The sequence below is a fragment of the Oryzias latipes genome, chromosome 7 (assembly GCF_002234675.1).
Source record: "Oryzias latipes chromosome 7, ASM223467v1".
Classification (NCBI taxonomy): Eukaryota; Metazoa; Chordata; class Actinopteri; order Beloniformes; family Adrianichthyidae; genus Oryzias; species Oryzias latipes.
This window is the reverse complement of record NC_019865.2, coordinates 5557816-5576959: the sequence shown is the minus strand read 5'-3', so window position 1 is coordinate 5576959 and position 19144 is coordinate 5557816. Positions and strand designations below refer to the sequence as shown.

Sequence of the window (19144 nt, the reverse complement as noted above, 5' to 3'; positions counted from 1 at the left end):
CATGGACGCCAGACAAGAAGACGTGATCAACATGAGCAGAAGTTAATGGACCAGCACAGGAGGAAGGGAGAGACAAGACTTATATACAGACAGGGCAGACAAGACACAGGTGAACACGATTAGGGCAGATGGGGACCAAAGGAAGTAAAACTCAAGAAACATGACAAGACAGGAAACCTTTCAAAATAAAACAGGAAACAGAACCAAACAAGACAAACAAGAACTAAAGCGAAAAACAAGACAACAAACTGAAACCATGACAATAGAAAGGAAAAGAAGTTCAAACATTGATTATAAAAAAGGATATAAGAGATAAAAAAAAAGAAAAAGGAAAAGAAAAAGATAAAATATTGATTTAATTGCATTTTGAATGAATAAAAACAATGATTAATAGAATCAGAATCAGAATCAGAAATCAGAAAAAGTTTTATTGCCAGGTTCAGTAGAGCGCACTTTACAAAACGAGGAATTTGACTTGGTGTATAGTGCAATTAAGAATAAGTTAAAAATTAAGTTAACAACAACAACACACTATATACAGTAGAGTAAGGTGACTTAAAGTGGGAGCACAGATGGGCTGGGATGGTGGGGCCTGTAAGTGGCACCGACAGTCCTTTGGTGGGCGGGGGGGGAGGGGGGTCACCTGGGGGAGTTGGGGTACTGTTCAGCAGGCTGACTGCAGTGGGGAAGAAGCTGTTCTTGTGGCGCGAGGTCCTGGTCCTGATGGACCGGAGCCTCTTGCCAGAAGGGAGGGGCCGAAAGAGATTATGTCCTGGATGAGAGGGGTTGGCTACAATCCTGGCTGCCCGCCTCCAGGTCCTGGAGATGTGCAGCTCCTGGAGAGACGGGAGGTGGCAGCCGATCACCTTCTCTGCTGAGTGGATGACGCGTTGCAGCTTGGCCTTGTCTCTGGCCGTGGCCGCAGCGAACCAGACTGTGATGGAGGACGTGAGGGTGGATTCGATGATGGCATCGTAGAAGTCTACCAGCATCTTTTCAGGGAGGTGAAACTTCTTCAGCTGCCTCAGGAAGTACATCCTCTGCTGGACCTTCTTAGTGATGGAGCTGATGTTCTGCTCCCACTTGAGGTCCTGGCTGATGATGGTTCCCAGGAAGCAGAAGGACTCCACAGAGGTCACCGGGGAGTCACAGAGGATGACAGGGGGGAGGGGGGCTGGGGCCTTCCTGAAGTCCACTGTCATCTCCACTGTCTTCAGAGCATTAAGCTCCAGGTTGTTAGCGCTGCACTATGACACCAGCCTGGCTATTTCACTCCTGTAGGCCAACTCATCTCCGTCAGAGATGAGGCCGATGAGTGTGGTGTCGTCAGCAAACTTCAGGAGTTTGACAGACAGGTGACCAGCTGTGCAGCTGTTTGTGTACAGGGAGAGTAACAGGGGTGAAAGGACACAGCCCTGGGGGGATCCGGTGCTTGTGGTCCGAGTATCTGAGACGAGCTTCCCCAGCCTCACATACTGCTGTCTGTCCGTCAGGAAGTCTGTGATCCACCTGCAGGTGGAGTCAGGCACATTCATCTTGGAGAGTTTTTAATACTAAAGATGTATGAAAGACATACCGAAAAATATGTCTTTCAGTGTTTAACTGGCTGTCTTTGGATTATGCATGCCTGAGTAATGGCCATTCTTACTCCTCATCTCTCTGTTCACTGCTTGCTAATTTACATAGCAGGGGTCCCAGCAGGAGGGGGCGGGGTTGTAACACGACTCCTTCAGCAGAGCCAGGCTGAGAGAGGCTTTGACATGTAAGATGTTAGATGTTAGAATGCTAGATGTTAGAATGACCAGTTCATTGTATATCTATGAAAATATTCAGGGAGCTATGGGACATGTTCAGCTATAGGTGTGTGAAAATTGGTGTCGATTGTTGAAACATAAGTTACCATAAAAAAATGTTTGTTTGGAGTCTAGACAGATTTAACACAGGTTTTTGGATGAAAAAGGATTTTTTATAAATCATCTGTTACACTTTTAAGTCTGAAAAAAATATGGAAGGCAGCAAACACAGATCTCTACCGTTTTTAATTTTTTTGTGCTGATATTTGAAAGATAAGTTATGCAAAAAAATAGGTGTTTGCAGTTTTGCCTAAAAAGACGTTTTCGGACCTTTTTGGATCAAATGTTGTCTAAAAGTTCACCTGTAACTTCAATCATTCTGAATTTTTTTAGGAAAACTAAACCACTTCAACTGTGATCTGCAAGGCAATGGTAAAACTATATTTTTTATGGAACAGCCTGCAGTGTTTCTTGTGGGGATCTTTTCTGCCAGGGCTTGCCGGCTTGGTCGGTGGTTGTTGCTGTTACCAATCCAGTTGATATGGTTCTCCATCTGTGTCTAAGTGATATAATCAGAATCAGAATCGTTTATTGTCATTGTACATGGGGATACAATGAAATTGCAGCAGCCTTGGAGTGAAGGAGTTACATAAAATAAAAATAAAAATAGAATAGAAAAAGAAATACTGTATTTACAACTCTTAACAAAAAATGAACAATATGGACAGAAACTGTTAAATATTAAATATTTGTGAATAAAATAGAAAGGAATTACATGAGTTGCTGTGAGCACAGCTTAATAAATATCAAGTTATTGCACAGTGACCCGGTTAGACAGTCAGGATATTGCACGCATTGTAGTAAAATTAGAGTGAGGTGTGGTTGGTGGACGTATGTGCATTCCGTATGATAATTGCCTATGGAAAAAAGCTGTTTCTTAGTCTGTTTGTCCTGGTTCTGATGGACCTGTACCTCCTTCCAGAGGGCAGCAGTTCAAACAGAGGGAAAGCAGAATGGGTGGAGTTAGTGGTGATGCTAGTCACTCTGCTGATGCAGCGAGACTGGTAAATGTCCTTCAGTGAGGGGAGGGGGCAGCCGATGATCCTCTGCGCTGTCTTTACCACTCTCTGGAGACTCTGCCGTTCTGCTTCAGTGCAGTGGGAAAACCACACTGTGATGCCATAGGACAGAATGCTCTCAATGGTTGAGCGGTAGAACGTTACCAGCAGCTCCTGGCTGACGTCGTTCCTCCTAAGTTTTCTCAGGAAGTGCAGGCGTTGCTGGGCCTTCCTGATGACAGTCATGGTGTTGTTAGACCATGTGAGGTCAACAGAGATGGTGGTGCCCAGGAGGGTGAAGCTGTGGACCCTCTCCACACAGTTTCCATCGATGTAGAGTGGGGGTGGATCTGTTCTGTTCTGCAAACTGGTGGGGGACGAAGATTGGAGGGAGGGAGTCTTTGATGTGTCCCAGGAGCAGCCGCTCCAGACACTTTGTGATTACAGCAGTGAGTGCAACTGGGCGGAAGTCCGTGAGGAAGGCTGTGGATGAGGACTTTTTGGGTATCGGGATGATAGTGGATGACTTCAGGCAAGCAGGGATGAAAGCCTGAGCTAGCGACAGGTTGAAGATTTTTGTGAAGACCTGGGAGAGTTGATCGGCGCAGGCCCGCAGAACCTTTCCGGGAACTCCATCAGGTCCCGCCGCTTTCCTGGGGTTTACCCTGCTGAACATCCGTGCCATCCGTGCCACGTCCATAAAGGCATTGTTTTTATATTTAGAGCTCTAAGCAACCAAACAGTTGTCTATATAAAAGAGCTTTTACAATTGTGCACTTTTAGCAGGCTGAAAAAATTATCTTTTTAAAATTGCCATTTCAAATTTGGGTTTTAAATTTTGTGTTCCATTTTTCTGTGCTTGTATTGGAAGGATTTGTTATTATTTTGTTTAAAAGTGCTACATATTGTATATACACATAATTTATTTAGAGAAATTTGCTATAGGTTGTGTTTTTTGGTTTTGTAGTTTAATTTCATTGGATTTATATTAAGGAAAAGAAGTTGCAGCATTGATTAAAAAAGGATAAAAGAGACATTTACTGTCTAAGTCTTATGTTACATCTGTAGAACTGTACTGAGAGTTGGGTTTTGTTTTGGAGCACATTCATATGTTTTGTTTGTAAAAAAAAAAAGATAAAATATTAAGTTAATTGCATTTTACATGACTAGAAAAGCAATGATTATTCATAAAAATCTATGAAAGACATACAAAACAAATGAAAAAGCAGTCTGCCCTCCCTCTTGTGTCTAAACTATTGTCACCTCACTTCTGGGTTAGTTAGCATATAAACAGGCAGCTGGTGTGTGTGTGTGTGTGGGGGGGGGGGGGGTGAAATTTGACTCCAGCAACAGGAAAGATTGAGGAGCAGGCTGCAGCATGAGAAAAAGACTGAACCATGTAAGAGGAAATGACATCCTACAGTTGACCAGTTCATTTTATATCTGTAAAGAATATTCAAGAAGCATTTAGACATGTTCAACTATATGCGTGTTAAACTTGGTGTGGATATTTGAAGCATAAGTAATTTTAAAACACACTTGTTTGGAGTCCAGACGGAAAAAGCACAGGTTTTGGGATGAATCAGGATTTTTTTAAAATCATCTGTTTCACCTGGACTTCTGAAAAAAATATGGAAGGCAGCAAACACAGATCCCTACATTTAAAAAAATAAATGGTGTTGATATATGATGATTAAGTTATGAAAAAAAATAGGTGTTTGTAGTTTTGCCTAAAAAGACGTTTTCGGACCTTTTTGGATGAAATGTTCTCTAAAAGTTCACCTGTAACTTCAATCATTCTGAATTTTTTTAGGAAGCAGTAGCACATAAATGCCTATGAAAGTTGAATTCTTGGTGCTGATAACCTAAACAGAATTTATGCTAAAAATCTTTGTTCAGTCCAAAATTTCATTAAAAAAATCAAGTGATGAAGTTTCTCGTAGACCCTATAGTGTTACATATCAAAGCTGGAGGTTATTAAAGGCATCTAATTCTGAAATCTCAGCTTCCTGAGACAAACGGCTGATTTATAATAAATTTCTATTATTTGGGTGCACATAATCGACCACTTCCTGTTACGCAGGCACCGTCAGGTGTACACCCATGAAACTTTACATGATGAGAGAGGACCCTTCTGAGTATCTCCAGTTTTAATTTCATGCACATCGGACAAAGCAAAGAGAAAATACAGGGCAGAATGTGCCCAATGCAATAACTAGGTGGCGCTATAGAGCTCGTCCAAGATTGTCATATCCATGGGTTCAGAATAGAAGCTTCATCATATCCATTGAATTTCAGTGAGATTGGACAAGGAATGTGCACGTGAGAGCAACTTTTGTGTGCATAGCGAGATGCCCAACTTTGCCGCTCTGTCACGACCACACCCCCGCATTGAAAGTTATGGTTTTTTGTCAGAGTAAACTTCAATGGCTTTTCAACAGGTGGACGTCATTTTCAGGTGTGTCGGCTCATCCTACTCGGAGTAGTGATGCTCCAAGTAAAACATGTCATTTCCTCTTGCCAGCAGGTGGCGCTACACTTTTTCCAGGTTTTTTCACTGCAGATGTGTTCAGAGTCAGACTACAATCATGCACATCAATTTTGGATCAGATTGGATTATGCATGGCTGAGTAATGGCCATTTTTCTTTTCATGGCGTGTTTTCGAAACGACCTCCAATTTTGACGCGCCGCCATGGTCACAAACATCCATAAAAACTTAAAAGCTTTGCAATTTAACATCGGACATGTGTATAGTTTACAAAACCAAAGTTTGGAGTCATTACTCTCAAATCTCTAGGAGGAGTTCGTTCTAGAGCGAGGCCTGCGAATGACCAAAATACAGCAAAAATGACATATTGTCATCAAAATATCAGACTTCCTGTGCGACTGACAGCTTGGTCCCAAGAGACTTTTTTGTAGGTTTCTATCCGATGAACATGCCCTGTTAAAATCAGGTTTGTACTATAAAGCATATGGAGGTGCTCGCGAAAACAAATTTTGCAGGTGGCGCTATCGAGCCATTTTTGTTTACCTATGCCGTTCTCCTATAAAATATGAAATTTTTCGCGACTCCTGATGTGTATACAAAATTTGGTGAGTTTTGGGGTATGTTAAAGGCCTCAAAAAGGCGACGGAAAAGTCGGAAGAATAATAATAATAATAATAATAATAATAATAAACCTAACAGATACAATAGGGTCCTTGCACTCCGTGCTCGGGCCCTAATAAACATTCGAATTACAATAGGGTCCTTGCACTCCGTGCTCGGGCCCTAATAACTCTTACAGATACAATAGGGTCCTTGCACTCCGTGCTCGGGCCCTAAATATTGTAAAACAAATACTGTTTGTTGGCAAGATTAGTTTGAAAATTAAATTAGATCTTTAAGATACCAAATTTCATTAAAAAAAACAATGAAATCCTTGTGCAACTGATAAAATAATATATCGGCCGATCTTTGCTGAACGTGTGTATAGATGTATTTATATGAAAATACGTAACCAGTTTTCTATAATTACCAGTAACAGTAAAAGGCTCCAATGTAAATCATGTTTTTGGTGTTTTTAACATGTTCTTGTTGCATTTTTCTGATGATAGAGGACATAAATAAAGACAATTCAGAACGAAAAAAAAAGGTCATTTGAAAAAGATTGTATTATTGACCAAAATCTGCTGGGCGAGCCATAATTGTCCTGCTCCAAATAGATCTATGTACGTCTTTCTTTTCCTCGTCTGAGCTGGAATCTGGATCAAAACTGTAAGTCTGGATAGCTGCAATATTGCTCATCATTTTTGCTGCACCACTAATTTTAGGTTGGGGGTGTGAGGAGCTGTGAGCTAACTGGAGAGCAAACAAACAACTCTGTTACAGAAACTCCAAGGTGAATTTCTACACAACTCCTGCTACTTTGCAGAAATGGTGTCCTAGAAAACGACCTTTTATTTTTATTTCTGGCTAAAACAGCATATTCATAATTAAAAGAACACTGGGAACATTTTCAGCTCAAATGCTGATAGGAGTTGGACTTTAGCAAACAACTTTTTTCTAACTTTTTACATAAACAGCAGATTTGTAATCCACTAAATTAAAGGCTTTCAAAAAATTCGACTGGATGAATGATGAGTTTGTGTGATCCCAGTTTATGAACAATTTTTATGGCCCTTCTTTAAATTATGTATACAAATTGCAGTGAACTGTGCATGTAACCCAAACTCTTTGGACAAAATTCCATATTAGGCAAAACTGTTGAACTGTTTAAAACTCACGGCTACTGATATGTTTTTGGATTTTTATATTGTTTAATATTATTGTTTAGCATTTAGTGGCAGGTTTCCAGAAACCATAACTCCTAGAAATCTAAGTTAACTCAGTTATAGTGCACGCGATCACAATTGGAAGAGGCTTTGTGCGAAATGTCAAAGTGGTACAAATCTCACAAATCTTGCTTCAGACTTTTTCTTTCACAGCTCTATTTCAATAAATGAAAGACTTGATGTTATATAATTTCGGCCAGGCACAATTCCACCTTTATGATCAATTTTTAAACGGTTGGCATTTTTGTGAATCAAAAATGCCTCAAAAAGCTTGTACAGTTAGCTATGAGTGCGAGAGTTTTGAAAACGGAAGCCCAAAATGCGTGTTTACATAGTCTTTTCTTTGGAAGTGGTCTTTCATACCCTAGTTCCCGATCCAGGTGTAAACGTAGCATGAGAGACTCTTCAAACCTGCTGTCCCTGAACAAGTCCTTGACCAACAATCAAGGTGGAGTCAGACCAATGCAATGTTCAACTCCTTTACCAGTCCTGAGTCTTCACAGTTCTGGTTCACCAATCTTGGACTGACTGATGAGATTAGTTCTACTCTGCCTAATTTTATGTTGTATCTAAAAAAGGTGCAATATGAAGTTTATGGCTTAAACATTTTCAGAGCTGTTTGAATTCAAAAGTAGAGAATGTAATAATTAGCCAAAAATGTCAAGCAGGCCAAATGGTTATGGCACATTTTATTTTAATATTTCTTCTTTAGGAAATGAAAATGGACCCCCTACCACCACCCAAAAAATAAAAAAAAAGGATTAACAAAAAAAGGAGTTTAACTTTGTTTTAGTCTTTATTCCCACAGTCAGCATGTTTTTCTCAGTGGAAATGGATTTTCTTCTGGCACACTAATCCCATGATTGCCTTGACCCGGGCCTGCAGTCGTTAATAAATGTATCTATCTCACTTTGACCAGAAAAATAATCCAAATATTTACACAGTTCTGACACTGTTTAAACGAAAGTCTGTTCGCAGGCTGCAGGCGAGGAGTCGTTTGACAATCAGGCTCTGACGTACGCGGCTGAGGCCTCCCTCTGGGAGCACAGAGCTCCACCATCAACATTTCACTACTCAACAAAGAGAAGCAAACTACCCACCATTACCTACAATGGTAGAATCATTTTTTAACATGTTTAAAAAAACATTAAATACAATTTACTGTAAAAAGGTTTCAGATTTTCTTTCTGTGAGATATGCTGCAGTTTTATCGTTTTGACCACCAAATTTGCATCGTGACCGAGTGAGCTCAACAGGCTGCGACTGAACGAGAACAGTTGACAACAGTTTCACGACATGAGAGCTGCATTGCTTTGAAAGTTCTGCAGAGAACAAATGCAGTCACTGATTAATGAAGGTTGTGAAAGCAGCCTCTGCATTTAAACCTTTGTTCACTGCAGAACTTTGAATTGATATGAGCCGTTTTGGTGCAGCAGTTTTTCAAGTTGCACACGTTTCAAGATGAGATTGAGGAGTGTGAATCAGAAGCTAACTTCAGCTTCATGTTTTTAGTCTTTGCAGCCAAACTGACACAGTTTGGGTTTTGTTGCACTTTTGCAGCTGAAGTGCAAACCACACCAACCAATCACTCATTTTATGCTTTATTACGTTGTGTGTGAATGTGTGTGCGGGGGGCCGCGTATTTGTTTAATAGGTTGTTTTTTTTTGTCTTGCCTTTTGCTTTTTAAATTTGGAAATTGTTTCAAATGTGAAGCACTTTGAGCTACTTTTTCATAAAAGTGCTCTACAAAGAAAGATTGGATTGGATTGGATCACGACATTTAAAAAAGCTTAATCAAAAATAAAACAACATTACATTTTTTTAAATTAAAGCAAAATTCCAGAAAATGAAACATTTCGGGAAACCCAAAAAAATTTATGAGAAGAAAAATCAAATATTAAAAGATTAAACCAAATAAGAAATTGGAAAAAGTAGGTATTAGGGGACATCACTGATGTTAAAGGAATATTTTCTGTCTACAGACAAAGCCATAACAAATAACTTCCTGTTAAAATGGTGAACAAACATGATAATTATTTTTGTGTTTTTGTTTTGTTTGCGAAACATTCCCTTTTTTATTTTGAGTCAATGATTTTTGAATTCCTTCTTGGTTTCTGGAATTTGGTTTTGGAATCTGAAATGTAATGGTTTTTTTTGTTGTTGTTTTGCTTTTTTAATCGTTTTTGCTTTCTTCTTCCTGTTTTGGTCTTTAATACATTTTGGGCTGAGTGATTTGTTGATGCAATTTGGACTTGTGTGTTTGAAATTTGCAGTCTGTTGATGCATCTCCACGACTGTAGAGTTGCACTTTTATTCCAGAATTCCCCAATATTTATCATTCAGTAGAATCTTCATCTTCAGATCTGTTAAAAGAGCTGGAGCTTATTTTCTGCAACCCGTATGTTAGATATGAGCCGAGAAATGACGTTTTCAACTGAAATTCTCTTTAAGCCTAATCAGAGCTATTAATTTTTCCAAAGAACAAACGAGAATTATTAAAATTCATGAGAAAGGTTCTGCCCTCAAGGTCAGTTAATCTAATGGCAAATGTATTTAATCAGAGTCAAAATGATTATATTTTTCAGCAGACGTTCACAAAAAAAGAAATGACACTGTTAAGATCTGATATAAAGCAGCCCTTCATCTCTTCATATGTGAGATAAAGAACACAAGCAGCAGCTGAATGTGTTTTTAACTTTGTTCACCAGACACTTACTTCGCCTGAAAAAAAATCAGAGTGGGAAAATGGTTACCCGATGAGAATTAAATTAGGAGAAATTCATTTATTGCAAAAAGAACAAATTTAATACCAGAACGAATTCAGAAGGTGACTCAGGGGTAAAAAGATCTGTGTTTACTTCAGCAAACAGCACAACGGTGAGGTTATCTATCACTCGTTAGCACACACAGCTAATGCACATCTCAAGTAACCATCTCAACAGGTGCCATTAAGTGTTGCTCCAGCCAAACATGCTAATATTTGAAAGCTAAAACGCACTCATATGCTGATGGTGCTGGAGGGGTTTTCAGCTCCTGCAGCTGCGAGGATGAGCTGATTCTGCTACGGCCTGTATAAAAACCAAACATGAGGTGGACGCAATGCAGACGTTGGAAGAGAAGAGCCACCCCTTGATTCACGAGCGGCTTAGAGATGCATGAACTACAAATAAGCCCTGAACAATATGAATAGTTTCACAACAGCAAAGCAACAGCAAAGTGAGGATTTAAAGATCAATTATAGGTTCTAAGATTGTGGGCTAAAATTCATAATTATGTCATAGAAAAGATTAACGTTGTGTCTGATCTTTTGTCTTTTAATTATGATTGTGCAGTTTTTAGCAAAAAACCCAAAAAACGCTTTTTTGCAGGACATAGTTTCTGCAGAGCGGCAGGAGTTGTGTGAAAATTCACCTCGAAGTTGTGGGCGGGACCGTAGGCACAGAGTAAGATCCACATTCCAGCTCACACAAAGAAAACAAAGACGAACATGAGTTTATTTGACCACAAGTGGATGCATTGGAATGGAGCAGAGCAGGGAGACGGTGGCCCGCCCAGCATAACTTCGACGCCACAAGTAAGCTCATTTTCGTTTCTTCTCCTGATTCATAATAATTTGAATAAAGAAATGGTCATAAATACAATTTCAAACTTAATTTTCTTAATCTATGTCCTCCATCATCAGACAAATGCTACAAGAACATTTTTAAAAACACACAAAAAAGCATGATTTTCATTAGAGTGGGTCTTTAAAACCCCATTTATCAATGAACATTTAAAATACAAAAACTGTCTTGATTTGTTTACAGTAACATCTAACAACTTGTGAGAAAACAGTCAAGCAAACCTTCCAAAATTAAAAAAAATTAAAAAAGCAAAGCACACTCCAGATGAAGCATCCCTATCATCACTGAAGGCCAGCTTGCACCTGGGAGACCCAATACAGCAGGGGTGTCCAACTCAAGTCCTCAAGAACAACCGAGTTGGCTCTTTATGGGTGGTGATTTTTTAACCAGGAGCAGCAGCGCGCCCCTTTGCTGAGGAGACCCCCTGAAGCCAAAGCTCTGCCGTGGCATCGATCCTCCACAGCAGCTGAGAAAAAGGTACCTGAGATCGCCGTCAGTTCTGCTCTCACCTAGACAGGGGCATCCGGTGTGGGAGAGTGACATTTTTAGATCCCTTCAACACCTTTTTTGCTCCTCAGAGACAAACTGACAGAGGCAGGAGTGGAGTCACAGCTGGATTGCAACAGACTTTGAACAGCAGGGACATCACCACAGGACCTGCCCCAAGAAAACACCACAGACAGAGGAGGTTTCCAGGGGCCTGGGCCTCATGTGAAGCCATGGATGGAGTATGTGGAGTTTACACAGACTTATAAACAGCTGCAAGTGCAGCTGGATAGTAAATTGTCCTGCCAGCTCTAAAGAAACATAGACAGGACTTCCTGTTTTTCCAGAAATCTACTTCACATATTTATTTTTTTACTTGAATTGCATCAACTTTCTTTGCTGATGCTGGATTACCATGAAGCTTTCGCTGAATAGAATTCAGAGTCAAGAATGCTCGTAATACTGCAGGTGTTGCTACACTGACTAACGTGGAGGAAAAACACTCATGAAAGGAAACCAACACTTCCTCATGGATGGTTCTGACGGTTTGCAGTACAAACACACTGTGTGGAAAAGAAAACACTGTCCTGTGCCTCCCCATTCTCACTCAGCGTGAGGCCACTTCCACCTGCAAAAGCCAAAATAAAATATATATTTCTTTCTCCAAAAAGTCTTCAGGCTCAATCACAAGGTCAACAGTTCTTTATAACGCAGGTCTAATAAATGTGTCTTTCATAAAGGGGCGTAAAAATTCCAACAAAAAGTCAACATGACACCAAAGTGTGAGTATAAACCAAAATAAAATACAAACAATTGCAACGTGGCTGACACCAAAGTGCTGTGTGGGAAAACAATTCAAGGCAGATAAGAGCTGATGGCTTCAGCTCTGCCTGACTAAATCGCTGTCTTGCAGGGATGCTGAAAAGAAAATTAGAAAAAATTGTGAGACTTGAAAGGAAATGAGAAATGAAAGCCTTCATAGGGAGATGCTCATTGTGAAGACTCTTTAACTGTGCACGACAGCTCACGTTCCATTGTCTATTTGTCCTTGAAACCTTATTTTTCTGTTCACATTCTAACAATAAGAACACCGTGAAACCATTTGGGTTTTCACCGTGGGACTCAAAAACGGGGATTCATTGCGGTCTTTTTTTTTTTTAAACAAATGGAAGCTAAAGGTGTGGTCAGACAAAAGAAAAACCTAATAAATGAAATTCAGAGAACAAACAGAACTTGATCTCTTTTTGATGTGAGGAATGGTTCCCAGGAGAACTAGTTTAAAGACCAACTCCAATGAAAATCAAGTTTTTGGTGTTTTAAGCACCATCTTGTACCATTTTTCTGATTATGGAGGACACAATATAGAGTATTACTTTAATCAAATCATTGGGAATCAGTCGCAGGCGAAAAAAATGCAGGTTGAAAAACCTTTAGCTGCGATGTAGGAGCAACATTGGGCAGATCTCCATTCGGATGCATCCATTTGCAGCTAACTAGATCCATGTAGGTCTTTGTTTTCCTCTTATGAGCTGGCATCTGGCCTAAAACTGTACGGCTGGATAGCTTTGAAGTTGCTCACCATTTTTGTCCCCATGGTAATGTTATATTGGGAGTGTGAGGGGCTGTAAGCTAGCAGGAGAGCAAGTAAGCAGAGAGCTCTTCGCAACGGGGAGGGGGTCCACACCTACAGTCCTGCCCCCAACTCCTGCCACTCTGCGAAAACAATGTCCTAAAAAAAACAGTTTTTTTTAATTTGTCTAAAAACAGCATAATCACAATTAAAGACCCACTGGTAATGCTTTGAAAATAGATTAAAAGATGATCGGAGTGGGACTTTAAATGGATCAGAAGCGGCACAGAGCATGCAGGCGCTCAAAGCATCAATACTTGTACAATAAACTGTTCCAGTGTCAGATTTGGTAACCTACCTGGCATCAATCACCATTTGAAACAAATGGTCTTGAATTTACCTTGTAAACTTTTCCAAACATTTTCAAACCAACATGTTGTTTCCTGTGTGTTAAAATTTTCCATTTAAGCAAATGGGTTTCCATTTACGAAACATCTGATTTAAAGTAGAACGCCAAAGAAATGTCAAGGTTTATTTTTGTAAAAGGCTGAAACAGAATCCTTCTCTTTTTATGAGCTGAAAACCTTTACCTTTGTCGCACATAAAGTCTCACAAGAGCGTTATGTTATTTCTGATGTGCTGTACTTGTGGCATTTTTCTGATGATGGACGACATCTATAGAAGAAAATTAAGCTAAAAAATCAACATTTATTTTTTTCAAATCAGAGTGAATCAGGAGCAGAAGAAAAAAAAACAATTTGTAAAAGAGCTTATTTGTGTCCTAGAAAAAACACTGAGTAGGCCACAAGCTCCCTCTTAGCTCTCAGCAACAGGGAGGGGAAGAGGGGACGGGGTTGCTCCTCATCAACAGTCCCTCCCACAACTCCTGCTGCTCTGCAGAAATTATGTCCTAAAAAAAGACAGTTTTTTTTAAATTTATTTAGGCTAAAAATGGCACAGTCAAATTTAAAATAGCACTGGGAACGCTTTGAAATTGTTTAAAGTTTGAAAGGAAATTTTCTTTAGGTTTCATCTTAAAGGAATAAAGAGATCTGTAGAGAACCAAATCTTCATTTTGGTTTCCATGAAAGATGAATCACTGAATGAGAACAAAGCCAATTCCACGAAGTTTAGGCTACTCATGTCTCAGAAAAAAACAAAAACCATCTATTATTAACAGAAAAAACATTTTCCCGTGTTTCTGCACTCAAAAATGTGGCAAAATGTAAACTGTTTCATATTTCATTACCTAAAAGTCTGAAAGTGAAGCTGGAGGGTTTAAGTGTATTTCTGGTTAATGAATCCATGTTTTATTAAACTCATAGATGTATTTTAAATAGTTTGGAGAAACTCTGCTTCTCCATCTTCTCTTTTTGAGGGTATGAATGCGCGCAGATGGGAGCAGCCGTGCGTAAAGGCTGGCTCGGGTGTTCCAGGGCGCGCTCATCTTTGGGATGGTTCCTTTATTTCTTACGGTTAAATGAGATGCTTACCTGGAGAACGGTCTTCATGGTCCCATGAGGCACGATGGTGGTGCAGATCTCTTCGTCTTTACTTATAGTTTGACCCATGATGAAGAGCATGGGTGTGGAGAGCGCGAAAGACGCGAGCCACATGGCGCTGATCAGCTTCTTGGTTCGGCTCCGGGACATGATGCTCTTGGCTTTGAACGGGTGGCAGATGGCCATGTAGCGCTCCACGCTCAGGCTGGCGATGTTGAGCGCCGTTGCGTACGAGCAGCTGTCCCGCAGGAAGAAGTAGCCCCTGCACACGGCGTCCCCAAACACCCACGGGTGGTGGACCCAGATGAAGTTGTAGATCTCGATGGGCATGGAAATTATGAGAATGAGCAGGTCCGACACGGCGAGGCTTGCCAGGTGGTAGTGCACGGTGCTCTGGAGGTTCTGGAGGCTCTTCTTGGACAGCAGGGTGTAAAGCGTTATGGAGTTTCCGAGAGAGCCGACAGCGAACAGGGCCACGTAAATGACGGTGACGACCACCTTGGAGTAGATGTCCGTGTTCACGTCCAGTTCCTCCTTCCCTGCTTTAGCAGTGTGGTTCTCCAACACGGATATGTTCCCCAAAAGTCTCTTGGCCAGCGCGCTGAAGCCGAACAAGCTGCGCTCCGACAGCGAGGAGTTCACATCCATCTTTCTTGGTTCACGCACAGACCATGAGCGCGCGGTTTGTGGGAATTCAAACCGGGAGCGGACCTTTCACTTTAGCAGTGTAGGACCTGTCTGTCTGTCTGTCGGTGGAGGTTGGAGGAGAGCCGGCTTTTATACTTGGCACAACTGGAGGCGTGAGAGCAGCTCCCGCTGCCGCGGTGACGCGCGCGCACGGAGGGCGAGAGGAGCCTCTGACTCACGAGACTCCTGACATTTTACTGAATTTGGAGAGGAATTGTTTTAATTAATAATGTTGAATAATGAATAATGTTGAATTTTGCTATTATAACTGACACAGTTTATATATAAAAGCGTTTGTTATACTCCACAAAGATTCCCTGAAGAAGAAATAGTTCTTATTTGATAAGTTTGATAACAGATATGCTACCTGCAAAGGTACATTAAAACCAAAATGAGCACAAAGACAAAAGGTCTGACATTAGGAAACATCTGGATAAAAAGGCCTTTCTGGAAATCACTTGACATCTGGAGTTAAACAGACTGAACAAAATGAGAGTAACAGTCAAACACGGAGGTGGGGCCATGGTGATAAGGGTTCGGTTACTGCTTGTCACTATTTAATCAGCCCTGGCATCAAAGGGTTAGCTGGGCCCACCCATTCACGTATTATACACACGCCCCAAGGACAAGGCTGCCACCATATTGTTTCATTTTTTTACTTTATATTGTTATTTCTATAAGATTGCCAAAAATGGACATTAGTTCTTGGCCAAAATAAAAAAAAGAGAAAGTACAGAATGCACAAACAGAAGTTAAAATACTGAATCTACTTCAGCACCAGCAAGGCAAGTGCAGCTAAGCGCTGTGGCAACGAGCATGTTAGCTCCGCCTCTCCACTCCACTGTCCACCACCGAATCCAGAACAGACTTTCACCTACAGCCTCTGCTGCAGGGTCTGCCTTTCCCGAATTGGATTGCTCAGCCACGAGCGAGTTTGTAGACGACGTGGACAGCCCTCAATCTTTGTGTACCAAGCCTCGCCATGACTCGACTGTCCACCACTGTATGGCAGCAGAAGCATTAAGATTCAGCCTGATCAAGTGAGCATAAAATCTGATCCAGCGTAGTATTTCTATATTTTCTATATCTGGAAAGAAATGCAATTTCTCTAGTTTATGGTGCTAAAACAGACCCTGGTTATAATACTCGGTAAAAACTGTTGTGCTGTCTTAGATGACCCCACCCTTCCATTGACGTGTTCTCCTTACCATGACAAAGGTGGATAATGGTGGAAAGATTTCATGTAATCCATGGACACCAGTGAAGATCACAAATCATTGAAGAAAAAAGGTTCAGAGCACAGTCTAGTGGGTCTGGATGACCCAACTCCCAATGTAAAAGTGCCTAGGATAACACAAGGGTTAAAAGCTATCTGATGAGACACTGAACATTAGTTCTTGTTTAAGTTGTAAAGTCTCACATATTTTCTGTTTTTTCCTTTACCATCTCTCTGTCAACACTGATGCTACGTTCACACCGACCTCTGCTACGAGGCTTCAAGCGACCACATCCACTGAAAAGTCTATGTCAGTGCGCGTATATGCACGTTTCGGGCTTTTCTGCATTTAAACTCTTTTTCGTTTTTAGTCCATTTTCAGGCTCAACATTCAGAACACTCATCAAATGAAAATGTGTTGAAAGTTAAACCATTTGAACTTTGACCAATCAGGGACTCAGATTTGGTATATGGATGGCGTCCTTTTTAACTCAACCATTTGAAAACTGATCATGGAGGAGAAATTTATAATTGCAGTTTGTGCACAGCCAGAATTATGACACCAAGTCTTTCATGGAATAGAGCTGAGAAAGAAAAAACCTGGAGCAAGATTCATGAGATTTTCACCACTTCAATATTTCACACCAAGCCCCTTCCAACCGTGAGTACATGCGCTGGTATCGGGCACCAGCCTGGACAATCACTTACTTAAGGAGTTTTGTTCATGAACCATTTTTATTAAAACAAAGTGATTTTTATTTGAATATTTTTTCACAATTTCTTTCTTTCCTAAGCATCATGCCTCTCATGAAATCTGTCTACTTGATATTCAATCATAACTCCAAACTTGTGTTTTCGCTCATCATTTTGCGTCTACATTACGTTTCAGAAGCTCAATTTGCTGAAAATAAAAGGTAAAGTTTAAAGTCTGTCTAAAAACAGACACAATTATGAGTTCTTCTTTCTCCGTTCAGTTTCTGCCTGACAGAAGTAATGTCAGACGACAGCTGGAGACCCGGCTCAGAGCATCAAGCTGTTTTCAGCTGCTTCTTCACTGTGAGATGCAGAGAAACGTTATCGCTGGACAGGCAGGGAGGAAATGTGCTCTAATGATAAGTTGATGAGAGCTCCTGCAGCTGAAAGCAATATAGCAGCACCGCTCCACTCCTTTATGTCAGTCAAGTTCTCACTTAGCAACTACTTTTCCCATTGATTAACACCCAGCTGAGCACTGGAACAGTTTCAATGTTTTACATGGAACGACATGCACTGCTATATTACGGGTAACATAACCTGTTCTCCGTGGAATCTTAAGGGTAAAAAATATGTCTCATGTTCCTTCTGAGCATTTTCTGCTGATTGTGGGCCGTCATATATTCTTGTAGTCTAGGATCTATTTATGAGCAATCATTACTTTTTTTCCTCTCACCCTTTACTGTTGATTGAGAACGACTTTTTCCTGTTCAGACTGAGATCTGATTCAGAGAGAAAGACTGTTTCAAAGCACAGGTGTCAAACTGCATTCCTCGAGGGCTACACGTTTTCCAACTAACCTGCCATTGTATCATCTTCTTTTGAAAAACACACCTGGTCCAGGTAATCAGAAGCAGGAAGGGGGACAGAGTTTCTGAAAAAAACCAATAGGATGCTGACCCTCGAGGCCTGGAGTCTGACACCCCTGATATAAAGAGTGAGGCAGTTTTGAAAGTGTGATATTGAACAAAAACTGGCAAACGTGTGCAGCGGCAGAGTGGTAATGCACACATCTGCTAAACTAAAGGCATATCCTAAATAGTGCAATTCAGCAAAGTGGAATAAAGATATATGATTCTAAAACATAGGAGTGTAAAGATTCACTTTTTGATTCGATTCATATAATTTCATGTTATTGATATGATTCATAGTGGATATCGGGGCATTTTGTACAGTCCGATTCAAGTTAAAGCCAAAGTAACTTTATTGTCAAAATCTGCAATGTTGACACATACATAGAAATTGAAATTTAGTTTTCTCTTCAGCGTCAGTTTTAAACGGGGAGACAACTTCAAATTGTCTCAACTTCAATTGCCTCTACTATAAATAGTAGAGGCAATAAATAGTAGAATAAAATAACAATGTAAAATTGACAGGAGAAAATAAAGTGGCTGAAGTATAGTTCCTTGTTTAACTTACATTTTTCCCGGCACTGGAGGACTAGTGGAAGGTGCAGTTAGTGCTGATGAGGTAGGTGACATGTGTATGTTAGGGATCAGCAGAGCAGGAGGGCAACGGGGCAACAAGAGGGGAGGGGGGCCAGGGCTGGGAGAGAGTTCAGCTTCCTGACAGCCTGGAGGAGAAAACTGTCTCTGAGTCTGCTGGTCCTGGCCTGAAGACTGCGTAGTCTCCTCCCGGATGGAAGCAGACTGAAGGAGCTGTGGGATGGATGGGTGGGGTCATCTGCAATGCAGAGGGCTTTTCGGGTGAGGCGGGTGTTGTAAATGTCCCGGAGGGAAGGAAGGGGGTCACCGATGATCCTCTCAGCTGCCTTCACGATGGAGGGACTTCCGGCACGACGCGTTGCAGGCGCCATACCACACTGTGATGCAGCTGGTGAGGATGCTCTCCACGGCGGCTATGTAAAAAGTGTGCATGATAGGGGGAGGGACTTTTACTTTCTTTAGTTTTCAGAGGAAGTGGAAACGCTGCTGTGATTTCCCAGCCAGTGATGCAATGTTCTCCGACCAGGAGAGGTTGTCTGTAATGTGCACACCCAGGAACTTGGTGCTGCTCACTCTTTTCACCGTTGAGTTGTTGATGGTCAGAGGAGCATGCTGAGTGTGCGCTCTCCTGAAATCTACAACCATCTCCTTCGTCTTCTCCACGTTCAGGAGGAGATTATGGTCTCTGCGCCAAC

At 41.0% G+C, this 19144-nt stretch overlaps 1 protein-coding gene across 1 annotated transcript in view; it reads right to left on the bottom strand.

The window, feature by feature from the left end:
* The window catches only part of ntsr1 (neurotensin receptor 1), a 59946-nt gene extending 44795 nt beyond the window's left edge, over window positions 1-15151 (bottom strand). The window contains exon 1 of the mRNA XM_023956402.1: window positions 14340-15151. Within this exon, the coding sequence (XP_023812170.1) occupies window positions 14340-14996 (657 nt within the window). The 5' untranslated portion in view covers window positions 14997-15151. The remainder of the gene's footprint in view (window positions 1-14339) is intronic.
* Between the last annotated feature and the right edge of the window lie 3993 nt (window positions 15152-19144).